Here is a 22157-nt window from a genome sequence, read left to right on the forward strand (position 1 = left end):
TATGTGGTTCAGAAATTGAAAGAGTCGGTTCCTATAAATATTTAGGTATATGGCTAGATGAAAAATTAGCATTTAATGTTCACATTGATCAATTGCTGAAGAAGCTTAAATCAAAACTAGGGTTTTTCTATCGTTTTAAAAAATTGTTTTCCCTATGAGGCCCGAAAGAAACTGGTTGAGAGCACCTTTTTTAACAATAATTGACTATGGTGATCTTGTTTACATGCATGCAGCTTCCTCTGTACTAAGAAAATTGGACTCTGTTTATCATGCAGCGTTACGTTTTGTATGTGGTTCAGAATACCGTACGCATCATTGTATTTTGTATGAATCTTTATCATGGTCCTCTTTGTATCATAGGAGAAAATTTACACATGTATGTATTTATTGCAAAGGCACTCCTTGGTAAATTACCATCATACATTACAAAATTTTTAACTTTTTATACTAATGGTTATGGTACCAGATCGCAGCTGCATTTTTGTTTAAAAGTCCCAAGAGTATTCACTGAATTTGTAAAGCATGCTTTTTCTTTTTAGGCCCCTAGGGTTTTGGAACAACCTACAAAATGTATTGAAATTAGAGTCTTTGCCATCTTTGAGCACTTTTAAATTTATTCTGTATTCTACATTTAAAGAGTCTTGTAAATGTTTTTCTTGAACTTCGATCTATTTTTGATTTGTTGGATTGTTGGATTGTTTGTGTTTTAATTATTTATGTGTCTGAAACTATATGTGTGCTGCCGTTTTTGACCAGGTCTCCCTGGAAGAAGAGATTATTATATCTCAATGGGATTTTTTTCCTGGCTAAATAAAGGATAAAAAAAAATTGTAACTGTAAAGGGTCTATGTTTATTTGCGGGCATTTATATATAAATTCCCTTCTCTTTCATCCACACCATATTATCATATGGAGGTTTCTTACTCGGAGCTCAAGCCGAGCCTCCTTCACGGACAGCAAGCCAAGTTCGTTTTACCATTACCTGGCAGGGCTGAATGGACAGACAAACTCGTGAAATGTGTTAGTAAATACAGGCCCAGACTTGAAACAGACTTGTAGTGAATGTCGTTTGCATATAGTTAGCAGAATTGAATGTTTGATCTGTACATTAATTCAAACACAGGCATACAGCCAAAAGTGCTAATTTTCACTTGACAGATGGTAAGCAGAACAGCCAGTTTGTCTTATTTTAGCTGAAGAGAAAACTGAAGTATAACCTTACTCGCTGTTCGCTGCAGAGCAGCCACTCCCAGACTGCTGCCCTGAAGGGGTTTGTGTTGATAGATGACTCATTGTATTCACAGGCACCGTTTACGCACACACAAACACACACGTCCACATGGATGCACAAAAGTACACAAAAGGTGTGTAATGCTGTCTCGCTTTACATGTAATCCCAGTTAAGTGCTGATCTGACATTTGGAGAACGCTTGCAAACAGCAGCGCAGCAGAATGACAAAGAGCAGTTTATTCTTGATTCTACTTTCCGTGAGTAAACTTTTTTCATTGAGTCAACTTTAATCATCATTTTATTAACAATGATGACTAATCTCTAATTTATTTTAGTCTTATTCTGTATTGTATCCTCCAGTCTCTTTTTGATAAAGTGTTGAAAATTGTCTATTTGGAGCTTTTAGAAATCTCACATATAATACAATCACAATTAACCAGAAAAATAATATGCAAATGATGAGAAGTGATGCTAAAAGTATGAGTGACATGTCTGTACATCCAGAATCAAGTAAACTAAATTACATTTAAGAGAAATACTACAATTCTATGTATAAATAAAACATTATATGAATCTGAAACTCTGGATGTACGTCAGATCTGTGGGAAATATAATACTGGCGATCACAAAGGGAGTGTGTCATGGTTTAGCATGCAATAGGTACAAAGAGTCAAATGTATGTTGAGGAGGAACTGTATTACAGTCAAACATGGAACAGATTAATCCATGGTTTATGAAACACATTTGCTATTCTTATCAACTGATATTTCTATAGTGACAGATGACGTTTTTAAGTAATTTGTTTACCTGCGATGTTGCTTCCTTTTGTTTTCCATAGATAGTGCAGTGTCAATTTACTTTGAGTGGTTTTAATTAATGAACTAGCTACTATGCTTTTCTTCTAAAGACTTCTACACTCTTAGAAATAGTTGGCATTGAAATGTCAAGTTATATGACTGTACAGCAGGGTTTCTCAAATCTTGCCCTGGAGGGCCAATCTGCTGCAGAGTTTAGCTCCAACACCTGATCAAACTCACCTACCTGTGATTTTCTAATGATCCTGAAGACATTGATTAGCATGGTCAGGTGTGTTTGATTAGAGTTAGAGCTAAACTCTGCAGGAAAGTGAATCTTGTGGGCCAGATTTGAGGATCTCTGCTGTACAGTCAGTTTCTCAGGCACTAAGAGGTGTTTCTATTCAATTGCTTGTTTGTTTACTGATTGTATGTTCATTATTTAGTATCACCATGTTTTTTTTGTCTATTCATCAGCTTGTTGACGTGGCCGCTACCAGCAAAAAAGATACCAGCAATCGGGAAAAGCGGGTAGGTGATGTAAAAGACCAAATCAGCACGTAATAATCTTTTAAAAACTTAAAATCCCACTTATCATCAGACCACAATACAAGACTTATTTTAGATTTAAATACACACACACACACACACATATATATATATATATATATATATATATATATATATATATATATATATATATATATATATATATATATATATATATATATATATATATATGCAGATTCACTATCAAACAGATTTTAAAAATCATCTTTCCATATTGGCTTTGATGAGTTCTCACACAGGATCCAATTAGCTTTATGTATTTATTTAATTCATTTATTTATTGGATAATTTAAAGTATTAGCGTTTGTTGTCTTAATATATCAGCTCTGTCCTGACAAATTAAGGAATTTTATTTATTTTTTATATTATTTTAGTTCTGTAGCCTGTTTCAGAATCAGAGAGGTGTTCCGTTTGAATCAGAAGAAGTTTGTCTGTAGCTTTTAGTATTACTGATCACATCATTATATTCTATCTCTGTCTCAAGGATGCTGTTCTTATTCGTTCAAAGAGAAGATGGGTTCTGTCCACTATTGATCTGGAAGAGAACATGCCTGGACCGTATCCTTCTATAGTAACACAGGTAACTTTAATCCTGTTTGTGTCCCTCATAAAATCCCTTCACAAGCACTGTTTTCTTTTCTGTGCTGCCTGGATCTGAGATCTGCCTAGATATATAGATACCAGAGGAATTAAGAGCATGAACAATCCTACATTTACAAATTTATAATCTTAATAATGGATGCAAATAAATTATCATAAATTATACTGTAGGTGTACATGATTCTCATGTATTTTTGGTTTAATTTATGCTAGATGTTCAATGACAAAAAGCAGGACGACAATGTCAAGTTCCGCATCAAAGGAGATGGAGTGACACAAGGCCCAATTGGTTTGTTTAGCATTGATGAATACACTGGGATTTTATACGTACACCGGCCCATCGACAGGGAAATAAACCCCATCTTTCATGTAAGACAAAAAAAGATTTGTTGAGTTTGTCATGACACTAATGCTAACAACAGGAAGGACTGATTCAGTTTATATCGATGTACTTCATTGGGGCTTTTTGATTCTTTTGTAGGTGGACTTTGATGTGCTGGACAGGCAGACTGATGCCACAGTGGACAAAACACTGTCATTTAATGTAGAAATAAAGGACAAGAATGACAACAGTCCTCAGTTCACTCCAAGCACTATCCGTGCATCTGTTCCTGAGAACACGCCTGAAGGTGATTGCATATACAGGCCCTTCTCAAAAAATTAGCATATTGTGAAAAAGTTCATTATTTTCCATAATGTAATGATAAAAATTAAACTTTCATATATTTTAGATTCATTGCACACCAACTGAAATATTTTCAGGTCTTTTATTGTTTTAATACTGATGATTTTGGCATACAGCTCATGAAAACCCGAAATTCCTATCTCAAAAAATTAGCATATCATGAAAAGGTTCTCTAAACGAGCTATTAACCTAATCATCTGAATCAACTAATTAACTCTAAACACCTGCAAAAGATTCCTGAGGCTTTTAAAAACTCCCAGCCTGGTTCATTACTCAAAACCGCAATCATGGGTAAGACTGCCGACCTGACTGCTGTCCAGAAGGCCATCATTGACACCCTCAAGCGAGAGGGTAAGACTCAAAGAAATTTCTGAACGAATAGGCTGTTCCCAGAGTGCTGTATCAAGGCACCTCAGTGGGAAGTCTGTGGGAAGGAAAAAGTGTGGCAAAAAACGCTGCACAACGAGAAGAGGTGACCGGACCCTGAGGAAGATTGTGGAGAAGGACCGATTCCAGACCTTGGGGGACCTGCGGAAGCAGTGGACTGAGTCTGGAGTAGAAACATCCAGAGCCACCGTGCACAGGCGTGTGCTTTTGAACCAGAAACAGCGGCAGAAGCGCCTGACCTGGGCTACAGAGAAGCAGTACTGGACTGTTGCTCAGTGGTCCAAAGTACTTTTTTTTCGGATGAAAGCAAATTTTGCATGTCATTCGGAAATCAAGGTGCCAGAGTCTGGAGAAGACTGGGGAGAAGGGAAATGCCAAAAATGCCTGAAGTCCAGTGTCAAGTACCCACAGTCAGTGATGGCCTGGGGTGCCATGTCAGCTGCTGGTGTTGGTCCACTGTGTTTTATCAAGGGCAGGGTCAATGCAGCTAGCTATCAGGAGATTTTGGAGCACTTCATGCTTCCATCTGCTGAAAAGCTTTATGGAGATGAAGATTTCGTTTTTTCAGCACGACCTGGCACCTGCTCACAGTGCCAAAAACCACTGGTAAATGGTTTACTGACCATGGTATTACTGTGCTCAATTGGCCTGCCAACTCTCCTGACCTGAACCCCATAGAGAATCTGTGGGATATTGTGAAGAGAAAGTTGAGAGACGCAAGACCCAACACTCTGGATGAGCTTAAGGCCGCTATCGAAGCATCCTGGGCCTCCATAACACCTCAGCAGTGCCACAGGCTGATTGCCTCCATGCCACGCCGCATGAAAGCAGTCATTTCTGCAAAAGGATTCCAGACCAAGTATTGAGTGCATAACTGAACATAATTATTTGAAGGTTGACTTTTTTTTTGTATTTAAAAACACTTTTCTTTTATTGGTCGGATGAAATATGCTAATTTTTTGAGATAGGAATTTTGGGTTTTCATGAGCTGTATGCCAAAATCATCAGTATTAAAACAATAAAAGACCTGAAATATTTCAGTTGGTGTGCAATGAATCTAAAATATATGGAAGTTTAATTTTTATCATTACATTATGGAAAATAATGAACTTTTTCACAATATGCAAATTTTTTGAGAAGGACCTGTAAATGAAGATAAAGTGTGCAGCTTTTTCTGTTATAGTGCTTTCTTTAATCATAGCTTAATATACAGTAATTTGTAGCGTGACTTACCTTTGAAAAGTGTAAACACTGACGTTCTGTGGTGCTTTCAAAACATTGCTCTGTTTGTTTAAGCATCCAGATCAGCTCAATCCAACAACGTGGGCTAAACCAATTGTGTGAGTTTGGGGTGGGGCTAAACTGTTTTGCCAGCCAATGGCAGATGGGGGAGTGGTTTGCACACTTTGAAAGAAAAAAAAAAAGATACAAAAGCTGTCACTGTGCCAGAACCCTTTCAGAAGGTATACCTTTATACCTTATTTACCACTAAAGAGTGCACATTAGTACCTTGAACATATATATTACAGAGTATATTTTAGTACATATATGGGACATATTTGTACCTTCTGAAAGTGTACTACCCCAGTGAGCATTTGTACCTCCTTTGTTTTATTTTTTTTTTATTTGGGGAAAAAGAAATTACTCAATCTAATTCTATTAGAAGTCTTATTGTTCTTGATCTTTTCAGATTAAATAATTCAGTGTAATATTTATACATACTAACACTTTCAAAAGTCAAAACTTACTTCCCAATCCAAAAGGAGCAGTTATTAAAAGTAAACGGCAAGCAGAGAGCTTGTTTTCTCTTTCTAATCATCCTTGTTTTCATAGGCACAGTCCAAGCAACATTACAAGCTTTTGACATTGATCAGAAGGATACTCCTAATTCCCAGTTCACCATGGCGGTGGTGTCACAAGAGCCTGCCTCACCAAAATTTACCCTGAAGGACTTACCTACCTCTACAGTCAAACAGCTGGCCTTCACAGGATGCTTTGATTATGATGTGAGTAACTAATGTCAAATGCACATTTTCATCATTTTTCAGTATTTCTAATCTCTTCTGTCTCCTGTATTTTAGAAAGCAAAACATTATAAAGTGCTAGTTGAAGCGAAAGATCAAGGCACACCTACAATGTCTTCAACTGCAACTGTTATTCTGGACGTCACTGATTCCAACACCCATCCCCCAGAATTCAGTTCAGTAAGTCAAGCTAGTCACACAATCCCAGTTTAATATGCACACAACTATAAGGAAGCCATGTGTGGATTGATGTGTGAGGAAAATGTAAACACCTTGAATGTGTGATGCTTTCACTATGAATGTGGGGAAGTTGTGGCCTAATGGTTAGAGAGTCGGACTCATAATCCAAAAGGTGTGAGTTCGAGTCTCGGGCCGGCAGGAATTGTAAGTGGAGGGAGTGAATGTATAGTGCTTTCTCCACCCTCAATACCATGACTGAGGTGTCCCTGAGCAAGGCACCGAACCCACAACTGCTCCCCGGATGCCGCAGCATAAATGGCTGCCCAATGCTCCGGGTGTGTGTTCACAGTGTGTGTATGTTCACTGCTGTGTGTGTGCACTTTGGATGGGTTAAATGCAGAGCACGAATTCTGAGTATGGGTCACCATACTTGGCTGCATGTCACGTCACTTTCCAAACATACTGTCTGACATAGAAACATTGGGTCAGACAATGCTGTGAGTTTGGGTTGACCAATGACAGAAGTGTTTAGGAAACCTGTTTGTAAACAGTCAGTTGTGTGCTTTGAATGTAATAATTTTGCTAGTAACATTAATAGCACATTCATTCAAAGTTATCTTGTATTTAATAATGGTCTCAAAATGTTATCACAAAACATTCAAATGTAACATTCTTATAAGGCTTGCAAAATAATCAAATGGAATATTCTCTTAACAATGTAGCTAATTTTTGTAACATTAAAAAAAAAAAAAAAAAAAAAACCTAAACATTTGAATGCTTGGATAACATTCAGAAATAATATTTTGGTAACATTTTTGTATAGGGACCAATTCTCACTATTAAGTAGTTGCTCATTAGCATGCCTGTTATTAATCTATTTGGCTGTTTAATAGCATTTATAAAGCACTTATTCTGCATGACCATAATCTACATCCCTAATTTAACCCAATTCCTACAATTAACAACTACCTTACTAACTATTAATAAGCAGCAAATTAGGAGTTTATTGAGGCAAAAGTTGTAGTTAATGGTTTGTTAATCGTGAGAATTGAACCTTAAAATAAAACAATGTTTTAATAACTTGATGGGAACTTTAGAAAAAATGTAATTAGAACATATTTTTGTTAGCTGGGCTTACCCTTTTTTTTTTTTTTTTTCTTCTGATATAATATACTTTGATGTAAATGAATATATGTGTGTGTAACAGTACAACACTGAAGTGATGGAAATGGAATTAAAGGAGATTCTAAGAATCGGCATCAAAGACAAGGACACACCTAACACGCCTGGTTCTAGAGCGGTGTTCTCCATCCTGAAGGGCAACGAGGAAGGAAATTATAAGATTGAGACAGACCCCAAAACCAATGAAGGTGTGCTCTCTGTTATCAAGGTAAATGCTTCATACACTTGTACACAAATATTTCATACACTTCTTAGAAAAGCTTAAAGGATTAGTTCACTGAAAAGTTAAAGCTCTGTCATCATCAGGGCTGGAAGAAAAAAAATTGGAGTGTCTTTACATTAAGTGCAAATAGTGCGTTTATTCATGACTCATCATTTACTCACACTAATGTCGATCCAAACCTCTTTGAGTTTCTTTCTTCTGTCAAACACAAAAGAAGATATTGGAGGAATGTTAAGATATGCTGCTTCCCATTGACTTCCATAGTGGTGTTTCTTTTTTTTTTTTTTTTTTTTTTTTTTTATAATTTTGGATGTTTGTTGATGCTATCAATTGTTTGTTTATTCAATAAAATTCAATAAAAAAGAGATACCGACTTTACAGATTTACACACTTATTCATCACAGTTACTTCTTTGTGTTAGTTTTACATTTTGTCGGGGGCTCATAAACAAGATTGAATTAGAAAATAGATGGACAGCTTTTAATATGCTTGTATGTTCGCAGGGGAAGAATTTTGAGAAAACTGAGATCACAGAGCTGGAGATAGCAGTCGAGAACGAGGAGAAATTATTTCGGTGTGTTGATGGAAAGGCTGTAACAGGCCCCCCACCAAAGCCAAACACTGCCAAAGTGTCAGTGAAAGTCATTGATGTGAAAGATCCCCCTGTGTTTAAAAAGCAAATTGAAAAAGTTTTCCAGAATGAAAACGGACCTCCAGGAGATGTGTTGTTAGTACCCGAGATCAAAGATGAGGACGCCGACGTTAACAAACTCAGGTGCGGTTGAATTGCACAGCATCAAATTACCCATCAGTTAAAACAATTTTCATTTTTATGCTACTTTTATTTAATAAAATATAAAATATAATTATTCTAAAATGTAAAATGCTTCTGTCTTCTGTACACTTCTGTCACCTATACATTTCAGAATTCATCTGGCTGCTCCTGTCTTCTGTCTCAACATCACTAAACACCAATAACCCAGTGCCACTGGAAGCCATGCACGCTCATGCATCACACTGCTCCACCATGAATGAAACTTGATTGTAGACGCTGACAGTGACACGTCTGCCTCCTGGAGAGTGTTCTTCTCTTGGCTGGATATTGTGAAAGGGTTTTTCTTTACCATGGAGAGGATCTTCCGATCATCCACCACTGTTGTCCTCCATGGACGTCTAGGCCTTTTTATGTTGCTGAGCTTACTATTGCTTTTTTATTTATTTATTTTTTTTCTCAGAATGTACCAAACTGTTGATTTGGCCATTCCTAATGTTCCTTATGGATTTGGAAATAATGAAAATAACAATTGTCTGTTTCTGTTGTGTAGAGAGATCCTTTACCACATAATGTGGTCCACAGCAACAGCTTCCAAATGCAAATGATACACTTAGACTCAACTCCAGACCTTTTACCTGCTTAATTGATGTAGAAATAACGAAGGAATAGCCCACATCTGAACATGAAACAGCTTTTAAACTGTCCAATTACTTATGGTCCCTTGAAAAAGGGGGGAGGTACATATTAAAGAGCTGTAATTCCTTAACCTTTCCTCCAATTGTGATGAGAATACCCTCAAATTAAAGCTCAGAGTGTGCAATATAAGCCCATAGTCATTATATGACTTATATATGTATATAATATGTAACTTAAATGTTTTGGTCCGCAGATAAAATAATAAAAATTGTGCATGCGTCCAAATAGACATGACTGTATATAGTCTCTTGAGCACCACAGGAATGAAAAACTAAATAAATAATTAAATAATGTATGGTATGAAAGATAATAGAGAACGATTTGATATTGCCAACCATTTTCCATAAACAGCAAAAAATGGATTTTCCCATTATAATAAACTAAATAAACAAATAATTATTTGGTGTATGTTTAATGAGAAATAAGTATAATAATGAATGTAACATAACTTTTTCGTTACACTTTAGTAACATAACCCCCCCCCCCATCACAGCACTGAGAAGAATGGTAATGCTAACAAATAGCTTTATTCAGAACATATGGTTTACTTTTGAAACTATTTTTACATTTACATTTAGTCATTTAGCAGACGCTTTTATCCATAGTGACTTACAAATGAGGACAATGGAAGCAATCAAAAACAACAAAAGAGCAATGATAAATAAGTGCTATAACAAGTCTCAGTTAGCCTAAACGCAGTATACATAGCAAGGGCTTTTAAATAATATAATAAATAAAAAGAAAACAGATAGAATACAAAAAGATTAGAAAGGTAGTTAGATTTTTTTTTTTTTTTTTTTTTTTTTTAAATAGAATTAGAATAGTGAGTGCAAAGGACTCAGCTGCTCGGATTGAGTTGGGCAGGTCATTCCACCAGGAGGGAACATTTAATTTAAAAGTCTGTAAAAGTGACTTTTTTGCTTCTTTGGGATGGCACAATCAAGCGACGTTCACTTGCAGAACGCAAGCTTCTAGAGGGCACATAAGTCTGAAGTAATGAATTTCGGTAAAGGGGTGCAGAGCCAGTGGTGGTTTTGTACATCAATGCCTTGAATTTTATGCGAGCAGCTACTGGTAGCCAGTGCAAATTGATGAACAGAGGTGTGACGTGCATTGTTTTTGGCTCATTAAAAATTAATCTTGTTGCCGCGTTCTGGATTAATTGTAGAGGTTTAATAGAAGTCACTGGAAGACCTGCCAAAAGAGTGTTGCAATAGTCCAGCCTGGACAGAGCAAGAGCTTGAACAAGGAGTTGTGCAGCATGTTCTGAAAGAAAAGGCATGATCTTCTTGATGTTGAATAAAGCAAATCTGCAGGACCGGACAGTTTTAGCAATGTGGTCTGAGAAAGTTAGCTGATCATCAATCATATCTCCAAGGGTTCTGGCTGTTATTGCAGGAGTTATGGTTGATGTGCCTAACTTGATGGTGAAATTGTGATGAAACGATGGGTTTGCTGGAACCACAAGCAGTTCTTTTAGTTTTTTTTACTGAGAAATTACTGGTAAATTTCACAAATAATTGCAAAGAAATTGTAACACATTGAATTAAATGTTTAATTTTGAAGCAGAAAAACTTAAAAAAAAACTTGTTAAATATACTCCAATAATATTTGTTTTATTTACATCCTCATTTTTTTTTTTTAAAGTGTATAACCTCCTGGGTACAAACCACAACACAGATTTGAACAAAGGTTTCTGAGTTATTAATGCCACATATCATTATGTCATCACTCCTGGGTTAATAATATATTCTCTGCACATTCCACAGACATGTTTCAGATAATTAAATCTATTGTTTTATTTATTTATTTAGTTAGTTAGTGTATTAATTCATTCATTCATTCAGTAAGCAATGCGCTGCTGTAATGAAAGGCTTCGAGTTGCAGTCCACTTCAGTGACTAGCAGATGGCAGTATACTGTAGAGTGTGTGTAGAAAAGCTTTGCAGAAAATAAACTCCAAATCATTTCAAAGCAGTGTTGATGAACAATAATTATTGTATATGTTCGATAATTTTGACCTCTGTATGATGTTTGTTCAATAATGAAAAAAATACCTAATTTCAAAACCATTTGACTCTTCCAAATACGATCATTTTGAGCTTCTGGACTTGGACATTTCCAATCTGGCAACACAGCTTCAAAGTGTGCATGGATTTTAAGCGCACATGGAAAACAATCGGACATTGAAAGGATGTGAGAGAAGAAAAAAGAAGAAGAAATAAATGCTGGCAACTGAAGAAATAGCTCTGTTTTTTTCTTTCTCTGACTTGCTTTCATTTTCATATTGTTTAGATTGTTTTCCTGTGTGCTCAGCCTCTTATTTAGCTGTTAGTCGTAGTCCCTGCATGGCCCAGGAGGACACCCTGATTATACAAGACACTCTACTGATAATTTATGATGACAGTGATTGATTCAGCAATTGAGTTTGCATGTAGGCTAATTTAATCCAATGGTGTGTATATCTTTATTCAAACCAAGTAATTCATAAAAGGAGCAGAAGTTTAGTTTTGAATGGCTGACACAAAAGTGTGTGAAGTTTTTTTAATTCAAATTAGTTATTTTACAAAAAAAGAAGTTTGCAGTTTGTTTATATTCTTTACCGCCATTTTTGGCACTCTAAACAAACCCAGTGTGGAAGAGTCGCAGGTCACTTTGAATACCGGGTTCTTCCTTTCGGTTTGGTCAACGCTCCTGCTGTCTTTCAGGCTCTCATTAATGATGTCCTGAGAGATATGCTTAACGTCTTCGTGTTTGTATACCTTGATGACATACTTATTTTTTTATCATCCCTCCAGGTGCACGTCCAGCAGGTTCGTCGAGTCCTGCAACGTCTCTTAGAGAACCGCCTCTTTGTTAAGGCCGAGAAATGCATATTCCATTCTCAGTCAGTTACGTTTCTGGGATCTGTCGTTTCCGCTGGGGGAATAAGTATGGACCCTTCCAAGGTTCAAGCCGTCATTGATTGGCCTGTACCCGATTCCTGAGTCGCCCTTCAGCGCTTCTTAGGCTTTGCAAATTTTTATAGACGATTTATGCAGATTCGAATTTTAGTCAGTGGCTGCCCCACTTACGTTGCGCTCACCTCGGTCAAGTCCCGTTTCACTTGGACCGAGGCGACCCCAGTCTGCGTTTCGGACCGCTTGAAGACATTATTTACCTCCGCTCCTATTCTTATCAATCCTGAGGTCGAGAGACAATTCATCATCGAGGTCGACGCGTCGGATGTGGGGGTGGGGGCGATACTTTCACAGCACTCGCCTTTAGACAATAAGGTTCACCCGTGTGCATTCTATTCACATCGTCTCTCTTCCGCGGAGCGCAATTATGATGTGGGTAACCGCGAGTTACTGGCCATTCGTCTGGGCGTTAGGTGAGTGGCGGCCATTGGTTAGAGGGCTCTTCACAGCCATTCATTGTCTGGACTGATCACAGGAATCTTGAGTATATTTCTATCCGCTAAGAGGGCTCAAACGCGCGTCAGGCTCGTTGGGCACTGTTTTTTTCTGGTCGCTTCAATTTCACGTTTTTCCTTAGGACCTGGTGGTTCTAAGAACACCAAGCCTGATGCTTTAATCTCGTCTGTTCGGTCTCCTCAGAGGATGCCCCAACCAAGGGGAACATTCTCCCCCTGGAGTGTGTGGTTGGGGCTACCGTATGGGGGGTGAGCGGATAGTCAAAACAGGCTCTAAAACCGCGCTATTACTCCACGACAGTGTCCCAAGGAATAATGTTATTCGTTGCCGAACTGTCCGCCCGCAAGTGTTCATCCGTTTGGGCACTATAATTCGTCTAAGTCCTCAGTTCATCCTGGTGTCCGGGGCAAACGCTCGCCGTAAAGGAGATTCGTCATTGAGAAAAAGATTTGGATTTTGGTAACCTACTAGAACCGAATGTGTAATATTTCCGTCAACGTACAGATAGGCCCTTCAATGTCGTTGCCCAGACTGGTACGCAATCTACAACGGCAGTCCTGTCAGACTTGTGTCATATCCATAATGGACTCACTGAGGTCCATGGCAATTCACCTCCCACTTCAAATATAGTTTTACATTTCGGCATACTCATACTCCTGATTGTGTCGTAACGTTCCCCCCGAATTTCTTCCTGTGAAATGCCGAAAACAGCCTTAGGTCAGGTGTCATCATTCAACTCGCCGGTGTTAGATTTCTATTACAGGTTTATGAAGATATCCTCCACCATGAAAATATATCGTTACAAACAATGTACCATTTCATAAAAGGAATACCGTGATAGTAAGCTCACAGTGGTGGATCTTTTTTTTTTTTTTTTTCTAAAGCCCGCCCCACGTTCTGGTTCAACTTCCCAAATTACCCTCAGCTAAGAGACATCTCAGGCGGTAGTAAATCATGTCTTCAAAACTCCATGGTCTCCCCACAGAATTGTGTTGTTTTCCGATGAGGGGTCCGCAATTTATCTCTCAATTTTGGAGGGAGTTCTGCCGGCAGATCGGCGCCACCGTCAGTTTGTCGTCAGGTTATCACCCCCAAACTATGGGCAGGCCGAACGGGCCAATCAGATTTTAGGTCGTATGCTCCGCAGTCTAGCATTCCAGGCTCCTTCATCCTGGTGCGAAACATGTTGCCCGCGTGGGCAGAGTATGCGCATAATTCATTACCGTCATCTGCCATTGGGGCTTTCCTCCACCCCACCATTTAATGGTAGCCTCGTTATTTCAATCAACCCCACTCTGTTCCTTCCTATATTTCTCAGGAGCTCGGGGTTTCCGTTCAGGCGGTTGAGGCATTCTTCAGAGATGCCGTCCGAACAGGGAGAGGGTGGAAACTTGCCCTTTGTCGGACCAAGGCTCGCTCTCGCCGAGCAGCCAACCGTCGTTGCGTTAAAGCCCCAAGATATATTTGCGGCCAGCGAGTCTGGTTATCCACCATTAATCTTCCTCTACAGTCCGCTCCCGAAAGCTAGGTCGCCTCTTGGTAACATAGCATGACCTTTTCCATTATTAAGGGTAAATTTTCAAGTCCCCGTTACTGTCATAAGAGCTCAAAGTTTCTAGTATTCCCAAATTTTTTTTTCTTTCGACGCATTCCATGTGCCCGTGGTTCATTGTAGTCTTGGGAACTTAAAGTCCGTTATTCGGATGCCCGCCCGCCCTGTCCCTCCGCCTGGTCCCTCCCCTCCCGTGTTGAGGGTTCTCCTATCTATAATTACTGTCCGCAGGCTTCTTGATGTTCGCCCTCGAGGTCGCGGTTCCAGTATCTGGTCGATTGGGAGGGATACGGTCCTGAGGAGAGAAGCTGGGATTCCCATCTCGGGACGCTCCTGGCCCGCTCCGCTCATCGAGGATTTCCATCGCTCTCGCCAGACTTCAACTTTGGACGCGCAAGGGGGCGCTCGTTGAAGGGGGGGACTGTCATAAACCGCTGGTCTCTTCCTTCTGGTTTGTTTACCTTCATTCGCGACACACGCGCTCACATCATACAGCTGATTACTATTATCTCAGCGCTCTCCGCTGCGCACACCACGACCTAATCATTCCCATTCATGTTTCTCCTCGCTCACCTCTCTCGTAGCTGTTTCCCTTTAGAATCAACACTTACACTGATTACCTCTCACCTGATCCTTTTCTCTCTAATTATCTCGGCTACTTCTAGTCACTGTTTGCTCTGTCTTTTGTCGGATTATTATTGAACGTTGAGCTTACGCTCGGTGTCTTAGTTACGATCTCTTCAGCATTTATTCTCTAGAAGAATTCCCTTGTCTTGTCCTGTCCTGTCTTATCCTGTTACGTGAGTAAGAGTTGGATATTCACCTTTGTTCTCCTGCCCATGGGTTTTTTCACCTTCTGTCTGTGACCATCACTCACACTGCCGTCTGCGAGTTGTTTGCACCGGACACGAGGACTAGAAACTGTTGTTGCTCTTTGATCTTCTGGCACTGGATTCCGGTCCCTATCATCTGTCCGTGAAGAATCTTCATTTTTGTTATTTCTCAGATCTGCGTCTGTTGACGGCAGTCTCCTTGTTTAAAGTTATCGAACAATAAACTGTACTGCATACCTCTGCTCTTGGGTCCTCTATTCAAAACCTTGACAAAAAACAAGACAAGCACATGTAATTTAAAATTCAAAATTTAAAATGAAGAACATAAAAATAATCAGATAAAAGTTTCACAGAGATAAGAAATGTTTAATTAAAACAAATACAATATATATATATATATATATATATATATATATATATATATATATATATATATATATATAATGTATATATATTCTGTGGCAAAATGTGAATGTGGGATAGTATATGGTTTTCAGTGATGTATATATATACATCATCATCAACTATAAAGGTTCATTACTCTTTTTCCTCTTGATCATTTTTTATGATTTAATAAGATGCAGATAAGTGTACACAGTGTTATGCTTCCTTTATTTTATATAATTTTTTTTATTTAACTGTAAGCTTGAAAATGTCTCTTTTATTGTCATTGAGAACTATTTGATAAGTTTAGACTACAGTGTCTGAGAAATGCATTTGTGATAGTTTGTCAGTGTTACAACACACATACACTTATCATAATCTTATCTAATCTCTGTGTGAAGTCAGTGCTGACAAACATGTCACATATGGAAGAATAAACACATGAGATGGCCTCACCCAGTTCTCTCAGTATAAAACATCAGTTATCAAGAATGCATGTGTTTGCCTGCTATAATTCTCTCTTCTGTTTAATTTTCCTTGACACTGAGGGTGTGAGATGGGCAGTGCAGACGTTTTCTAAAGGAGAGTTAAAAAATGAGAAACACACTAACTGTGTGTTTTAGAGTAACAGGTAACACAATAGAACAGGTGTGTTAAAATACTTTCCTTAACGCTAGATGCCCAGCCTTTGTCTTGACACTTCTGGTCTCAAAACAGACACACATCATACTTTTGTAATACTCTTCACTAATGCATCTCACGAGGTCGGTTGCAAAAAGCCCAGAGCTGAAATCTAGACAAAAAACTCAAATATAAGTTTAACATTTTGAATGCATCTCATACTCCCGAATTGTGTTAAAGTTTTGATGACTTTATTATTGTGAAATGTTGAAAACAGCCTTAGTAAAGAATGTGCAGGTGTGTCGTTTAACTCGCCATGTGTAACTGCAAAATCAAATAGCTATTCAGAACAGGTTTATGAAGATATCACTGTCACCATATAAATGAATGAAAATATATAGTTCAAACACTGTACATAACACATTTAACATAAAACATGACAATAAAATGATAGTAAGACAAATTACATTTTAATGTAGAACATGCTAGAACATATCTGAACAAACTCTCATTCCAATGGTATGAACTGACTTGACAATCCCTGAAACATGTTATCATAAATTACATTCTACAATTGATAAACAAGTTTCCAACAAATCACAATTGCCTGTTGTTCTAAATTCCCAGTGACACATATGGAATATAATACTACATAAAAACAATTTGCATAAAATATACACATTTCTGTATATTAAGGCAAACCTACTACAGTAAGAATATGAAAATAGAACAGTAGGTATTAATTATAAAAAATATAAATAATAAATATCCCAGATGATTCAGAATGAATTAATCAAAAATAAATTGCTATTCTTATGACATCATCATCGCAAACTATGCTTTCACCTGGCTTACATTTTCATAAGTGCCCTATTCTTTTCTATTCTATTCTATTCTATTGCACTATATTCTATTCTACCCCACTCTATTCTATTATATTCTGTTCTTTTCTGTTCTATTCTAATTTTCTGTTCTACTTCACTATATTCTTCCTACAAGTGGGAAGTTGCAGTTTATAGGTTTAGCGATATCTTTATCTTATCTTATTTGCAAAGATTTTAAATCTTTTTTTTTTTCTAGCATTAACTGGCAACAGTGCTCCTCTGAACACATTCGGTAAACGCAAAAAAATATCATGATATTATCCATCAGAAACGTTATCAACGCTCCCAAAAACAGTAGCATTTAACACTAGTAGCCTACACAGATCTGTAGCGTAGTAGTAACGTAGCGTAGTAGTAAATTTTCATAAAGTCATGCTAAAAACATTCATAAGAGCACTAGACAAAGTTATCATCTATTTTTTTTAAAGATTTTTTTTTTTTCTTTTGCATTTGCATTTGCATTGTGCTGTTGGGACTTGGAAGGAATTTTTCTCTGGCATGCCATTACATTTCCTTAGCTTCTGCCCATCCTTATCATTTTTTTTCGATGCTAAGAGTAGTCTCAGAAGTACCCACATTTATGAATTTTTATTCCTTTAATAAAGCACTCACAACAAACTGAAAACTAGCTGCACACGTTTCAGGATAGTAACCCAGGTAGCCAAAATGGTTTGGCCCAATAATGGCCCAGATCCAGCAGGCCAGAAGAAATAACTCGGCCTGGCTGCGGTTGCCAGACTCGGCATGGACATGGGATGAATGACACCCCAGAATCAGCACAAATACACTGGCCCAAGTCCGGCTGCCAAAACTGCTGGCCACAATCACACCGACGAGAAATGAAATACTTAGCCAGTACTGGCCCAAGTCTGGGTACTGAAAACTACTATATATATATATATATATATATATATATATATATATATATATATATATATATATATATATATATATATATATATATATATATACACACTTACACTTATATACATAACTTCTAAAATATGTGTATTAAAGCCTCCTTCCAGTTTTTATATAAAACCAGAGCTTTGAATAATTTGTTTTTCCACAAAATGACATTGTTACCTTAAAATCCTTAATATTTCATCAAATTTTTATTTAATTTATTTTTTTATTTTACAGTGTCTTTGTTAAGCTTACATTTACCTATATATGTCAACTAAATATGTCACCTTTACAAAGATTAAGGGTTTGGCCCTTACACCATTTCTTTTTATGGCATCCCCACCTACTACCCCATGCATTACCCCATAACATCCATATGTGTTCCTTTTCCGCCAAGTATAAAAATGAAACAATGAAAATATGAGTGATGTTAGAATTTATATGCAAAAAAAGGGAGCTTCCTCAAGCAAGCATACCATAAAAGAGGGACATATTGACAGAAAGAGAGACAAAAAGGGGAAGAGACAATGACAACCTAAACTGGTCCAGGTCTGCATGGCCATATCTCAGCCAAAATCAGACCATCCCTTATGGTCCGTAATAAGGGGCTGAATGTGGCTAAATGTGCTGTGTCTCAGTGCAAATCGGGCCAAACCTGCATATCCAAAGCCTAGCCAAATCTCGCAACCATTACTGGGCCAGAGCTGGCTCACTTTTGGTGAGCCGCTGCCAGAACACAGCCGAGTGAACCGACACTCAGCCGCAAATGGCCCGATTGCGCTGGCTACCTGGGAATATGCTGGGCAGTTCTGGATGTTCACTCTTGAGATCACGAAAATAGTCTTGCTCTGGGTATTTCTACAGCTTCTGTCCTCTTCTGCATTTTGAAATGCTAAAATTTTACATTTTCCTTGATAATATTTCAGCAATAAAAAGGGCATTCTGTATTCTCCCTCAGCTATTTAGAATCAAGAGATGTCAGATTTTGTAACATCGAGGCTGAGGCGGCATTAGAATCCAGTCGCAGAAGTTTATTAAGAGAAAATATCAATGACAGAATCGTTAAGCCAGACAGAGAGTCAGTACCGTGATAACAGTCCAATCTTTAAACATACACAAGGGGAATCCACGAGGCAGAGACGAGTAGGCAGGCAAAGGGTCCAAACACAGTCAGTCCAAATCAGGCTATCAATCCAACGGGGCAATCCAACAATCGTAAACAAGTCCTCAGGCAGAATCATACACAGAACAGGCAGGCAGACTCTTGTTAAATACTGTTCAAGCAGGAAATTATTGTAGAAGCAGAGGGAGCGGTACACAGTCAGAACTCAGGTGAGGGCTCCCTCTGCTGGTGCGGCATTACAGAACCCCCTTCTCTAGGAGTGCCTCCTGGCACTCAATGCGGACGTCCCCGTGGTCGTGGCACTGGTCGATCAAGTCTGGCTCGATGACAGTCCTCCTTGAGAGAGGGATCCAGGATGTCGCAGGCAGCTACCCACGATCTCTCCTCCTGTCCATAGCCCTCCCAGTCCACCAAATATTGGAGCTGACTCCCTCTCCGTCTTGAGTCCAGTAACTCATTCACCTCTCTGTACTGTACTCTGTACTGACTGTACACAGTCAGTACTCAGTCAGTACTCAGATGGATGAGATGGCGGCGCCGCCGCGGTCGGACGCCGTCCTGGTCACTCCGCTTAGACTGTGTTTTTATTTAATTTTTTACTTACAATTACTCTCACCTTTTTCACGCATAACATCAGCACTGATCACTTATGACAGCAGAACACTTTTAAACATCAGAAACCAGCTTTCTCACTTGTTTTTTGACGGTTTACCCAACGATCCAAGTTGGCCACCTGAGATTCTCCGCATGACGGATGAGAACAATGGCCATGAGAGGGCTCCTCCGAGGCAACGAAACAGAAAACACAGAGGGAAACACGCTGGGGTTCGCAACAGACTGAGGACCAGAGTGCACAGTCCACCTTTACCCAGTATCCTGTTAGCCAACGTCCAGTAGCTCAAGAAAAAGATGGATGATCTCAGAGCCAGAATAAGATTCCATCGAGACATAAGGGACTGCAACATAATCTGCTTAAGAGAAACATGGCTGACCCCCTCGGTAACGGACGAGGCTGTAACACCATCTGATAGCTTCTCTGTTATTCGGATGGACAGGACTGCGGAGGCCGGCAAAACAAGAGGTGGCGGAGTCTGTTTCATGGTCAACAACAAATGGTGTGACCCCAGGAACATCACCATTCTGTCGCGTTCCTGTTTGCCTCATCTGGAGCATCTGACAATCATGTGCCGGCCATTCTATTTGCCTCGTGAGTTAACAGCGGTCATCGCCATGGCTGTTTACATTCCACCTCAAGCGGACACAGAGATGGCCCTGTCTAAGCTCCACAATGAGCTTAGTGTCTGCTTAAACAACCACCCGGACGCTGCCATCATTGCCAGTGGGGACTTTAATAAAGCCAGTCTTAGACATGTAATGCCAAACTTGTACCAGCACATTTCCTGTCCAACCAGAGGGAGGAATACATTGGACCACTGCTATTCTCAGTTCAGGAATGACTATAAAGCCAGCTCGCTACCGGGTTTTGGAAAATCTGACCATACCGCCATCTTCCTCATACCGGAATACAAACAAAAGCTCGTGCAGGCAGCTCCAGAGAGGCGCCCTTACCAAAAAGTAGTATACTTCAAGTTTATTTTATTAAGTATACTTAAGTAAAGTTCATGTATATTTTGACTTTTTGTAAGTATGTCAAGTATACTTAATTGTCATTATAAGTATATATCAGCAGGGGAGAAGAGGAGGAGATACTTAAAGAAGAGTAACATAAAGCCCATTTCCCTGAGAAGTACATAAAAATGTAAACTATAAAGTTTAATTTGGTACTTTCCTATTTTTTAGTTTAAAATAAGTATACTAATAGCACACTTGAATAAACTTCTTTTTCATAAGGGCGGGTGGTGAAACGCTTGTCCGCCCAATCAGAAGCTGCACTACAGGATGCGCTCGATGATTTAGACTGGGACATGTTTAGGTCTAGTTCCACTGACGTCAGTGAGTTTGCAGATGTATCTATCAGCTTTGTCGGCACGTTGGTTGAGGAGTTAACCCAAACCATAACAATAAAAACTTTTTTGAACCAGAAACCATGGGTCGATAAATCAATCCGGGCAGCGGTGAATGCACGCATGGCCGCGTATAATGTGGGGCTCGTCTCGGGAGACATGAGCAGATACAAAACTGCCTGTTACGCTCTCCGACGCGCTGTGAGAACCGCTAAACAACAGTACAGAGAACAAGTGGAGTCTCATTTCCAACTGAATGACTCCAGGTGCATGTGGCAGGGACTGAGAACTATCAGTTCTTTTAAAAGTAAACCCTCCGTCGCGGTGAGTGCTGACTCTTCACTAGCCAACGAGCTGAACACCTTTTATGCATGTTTTGAAGCAAACCGCTCTGGCGATATCAACAGTCTGCCGACGTGTACAGAGGAAAATAACAGCTACGACAGTGACGCATGCACAATCACTGTATCGGAGGACGAGGTTCGTCGAGCTCTGAACCGTGTGAACATCAGGAAAGCGGCTGGCCCAAACAGGATTTCCGGTCGTGTATTGAGATCATGCACCGATCAGCTGGCTGGATTGTTTATGTCTATCTTTAATGAGTCCCTTGCTCAGTCAGTCGTCCCTACATGCTTTAAAAAATCTATCATCGTTCCTGTACCAAAAAGCAACAGTCCATCTTGCCTAAATGATTATCGACCAGTGGCACTCACATCGCTAATTATGAAGGTTTTTGAGAGGCTTATCAAGAACACCATCTGCTCCTCTATCCCTAACAACATTGACCCACTCCAGTTTGCCTATCGCCCTAATAGGTCTACTGAGGATGCTGTGTCCCATCTCCTGCATGCCACTCTCACCCACACTGACAGCAATAAAGGGAACTATGTGAGGCTGCTGTTTATAGATTATAGCTCAGCCTTCAACACTATAGTCCCCCACAATCTGTTCTCCAAGCTCAGAAACCTTGGACTGAATGCCCCACTCTGTGACTGGGTTCTTGATTTTCTTTTATGCAGACCTCAGGTAGTGAGGGTGGGTCAGACCACCTCCAACATCATCACCCTGAGTACAGGAGCACCACAAGGATGTGTTTTGAGCCCGCTGCTCTACTCGCTCTACACATAT

The 22157-nt window shown here is 39.2% G+C and overlaps 1 protein-coding gene across 1 annotated transcript in view; it reads left to right on the forward strand.

Moving 5' to 3' along the window:
• The first annotated feature begins 1344 nt into the window (after nucleotides 1-1344).
• Nucleotides 1345-22157, forward strand: part of cdh26.1 (cadherin 26, tandem duplicate 1) — a 53576-nt gene continuing 32763 nt past the window's right edge. Inside the window, exons 1-9 of the mRNA XM_042750250.1 lie at nucleotides 1345-1488; nucleotides 2503-2556; nucleotides 3080-3175; nucleotides 3409-3564; nucleotides 3677-3824; nucleotides 6101-6273; nucleotides 6349-6471; nucleotides 7679-7861; nucleotides 8380-8651. Of these exons, the coding sequence (XP_042606184.1) occupies nucleotides 1453-1488; nucleotides 2503-2556; nucleotides 3080-3175; nucleotides 3409-3564; nucleotides 3677-3824; nucleotides 6101-6273; nucleotides 6349-6471; nucleotides 7679-7861; nucleotides 8380-8651 (1241 nt within the window). The 5' untranslated portion in view covers nucleotides 1345-1452. The remainder of the gene's footprint in view (nucleotides 1489-2502; nucleotides 2557-3079; nucleotides 3176-3408; nucleotides 3565-3676; nucleotides 3825-6100; nucleotides 6274-6348; nucleotides 6472-7678; nucleotides 7862-8379; nucleotides 8652-22157) is intronic.

The sequence above is a fragment of the Cyprinus carpio genome, chromosome B23 (genome assembly GCF_018340385.1).
Source record: "Cyprinus carpio isolate SPL01 chromosome B23, ASM1834038v1, whole genome shotgun sequence".
Lineage (NCBI taxonomy): Eukaryota > Metazoa > Chordata > Actinopteri > Cypriniformes > Cyprinidae > Cyprinus > Cyprinus carpio.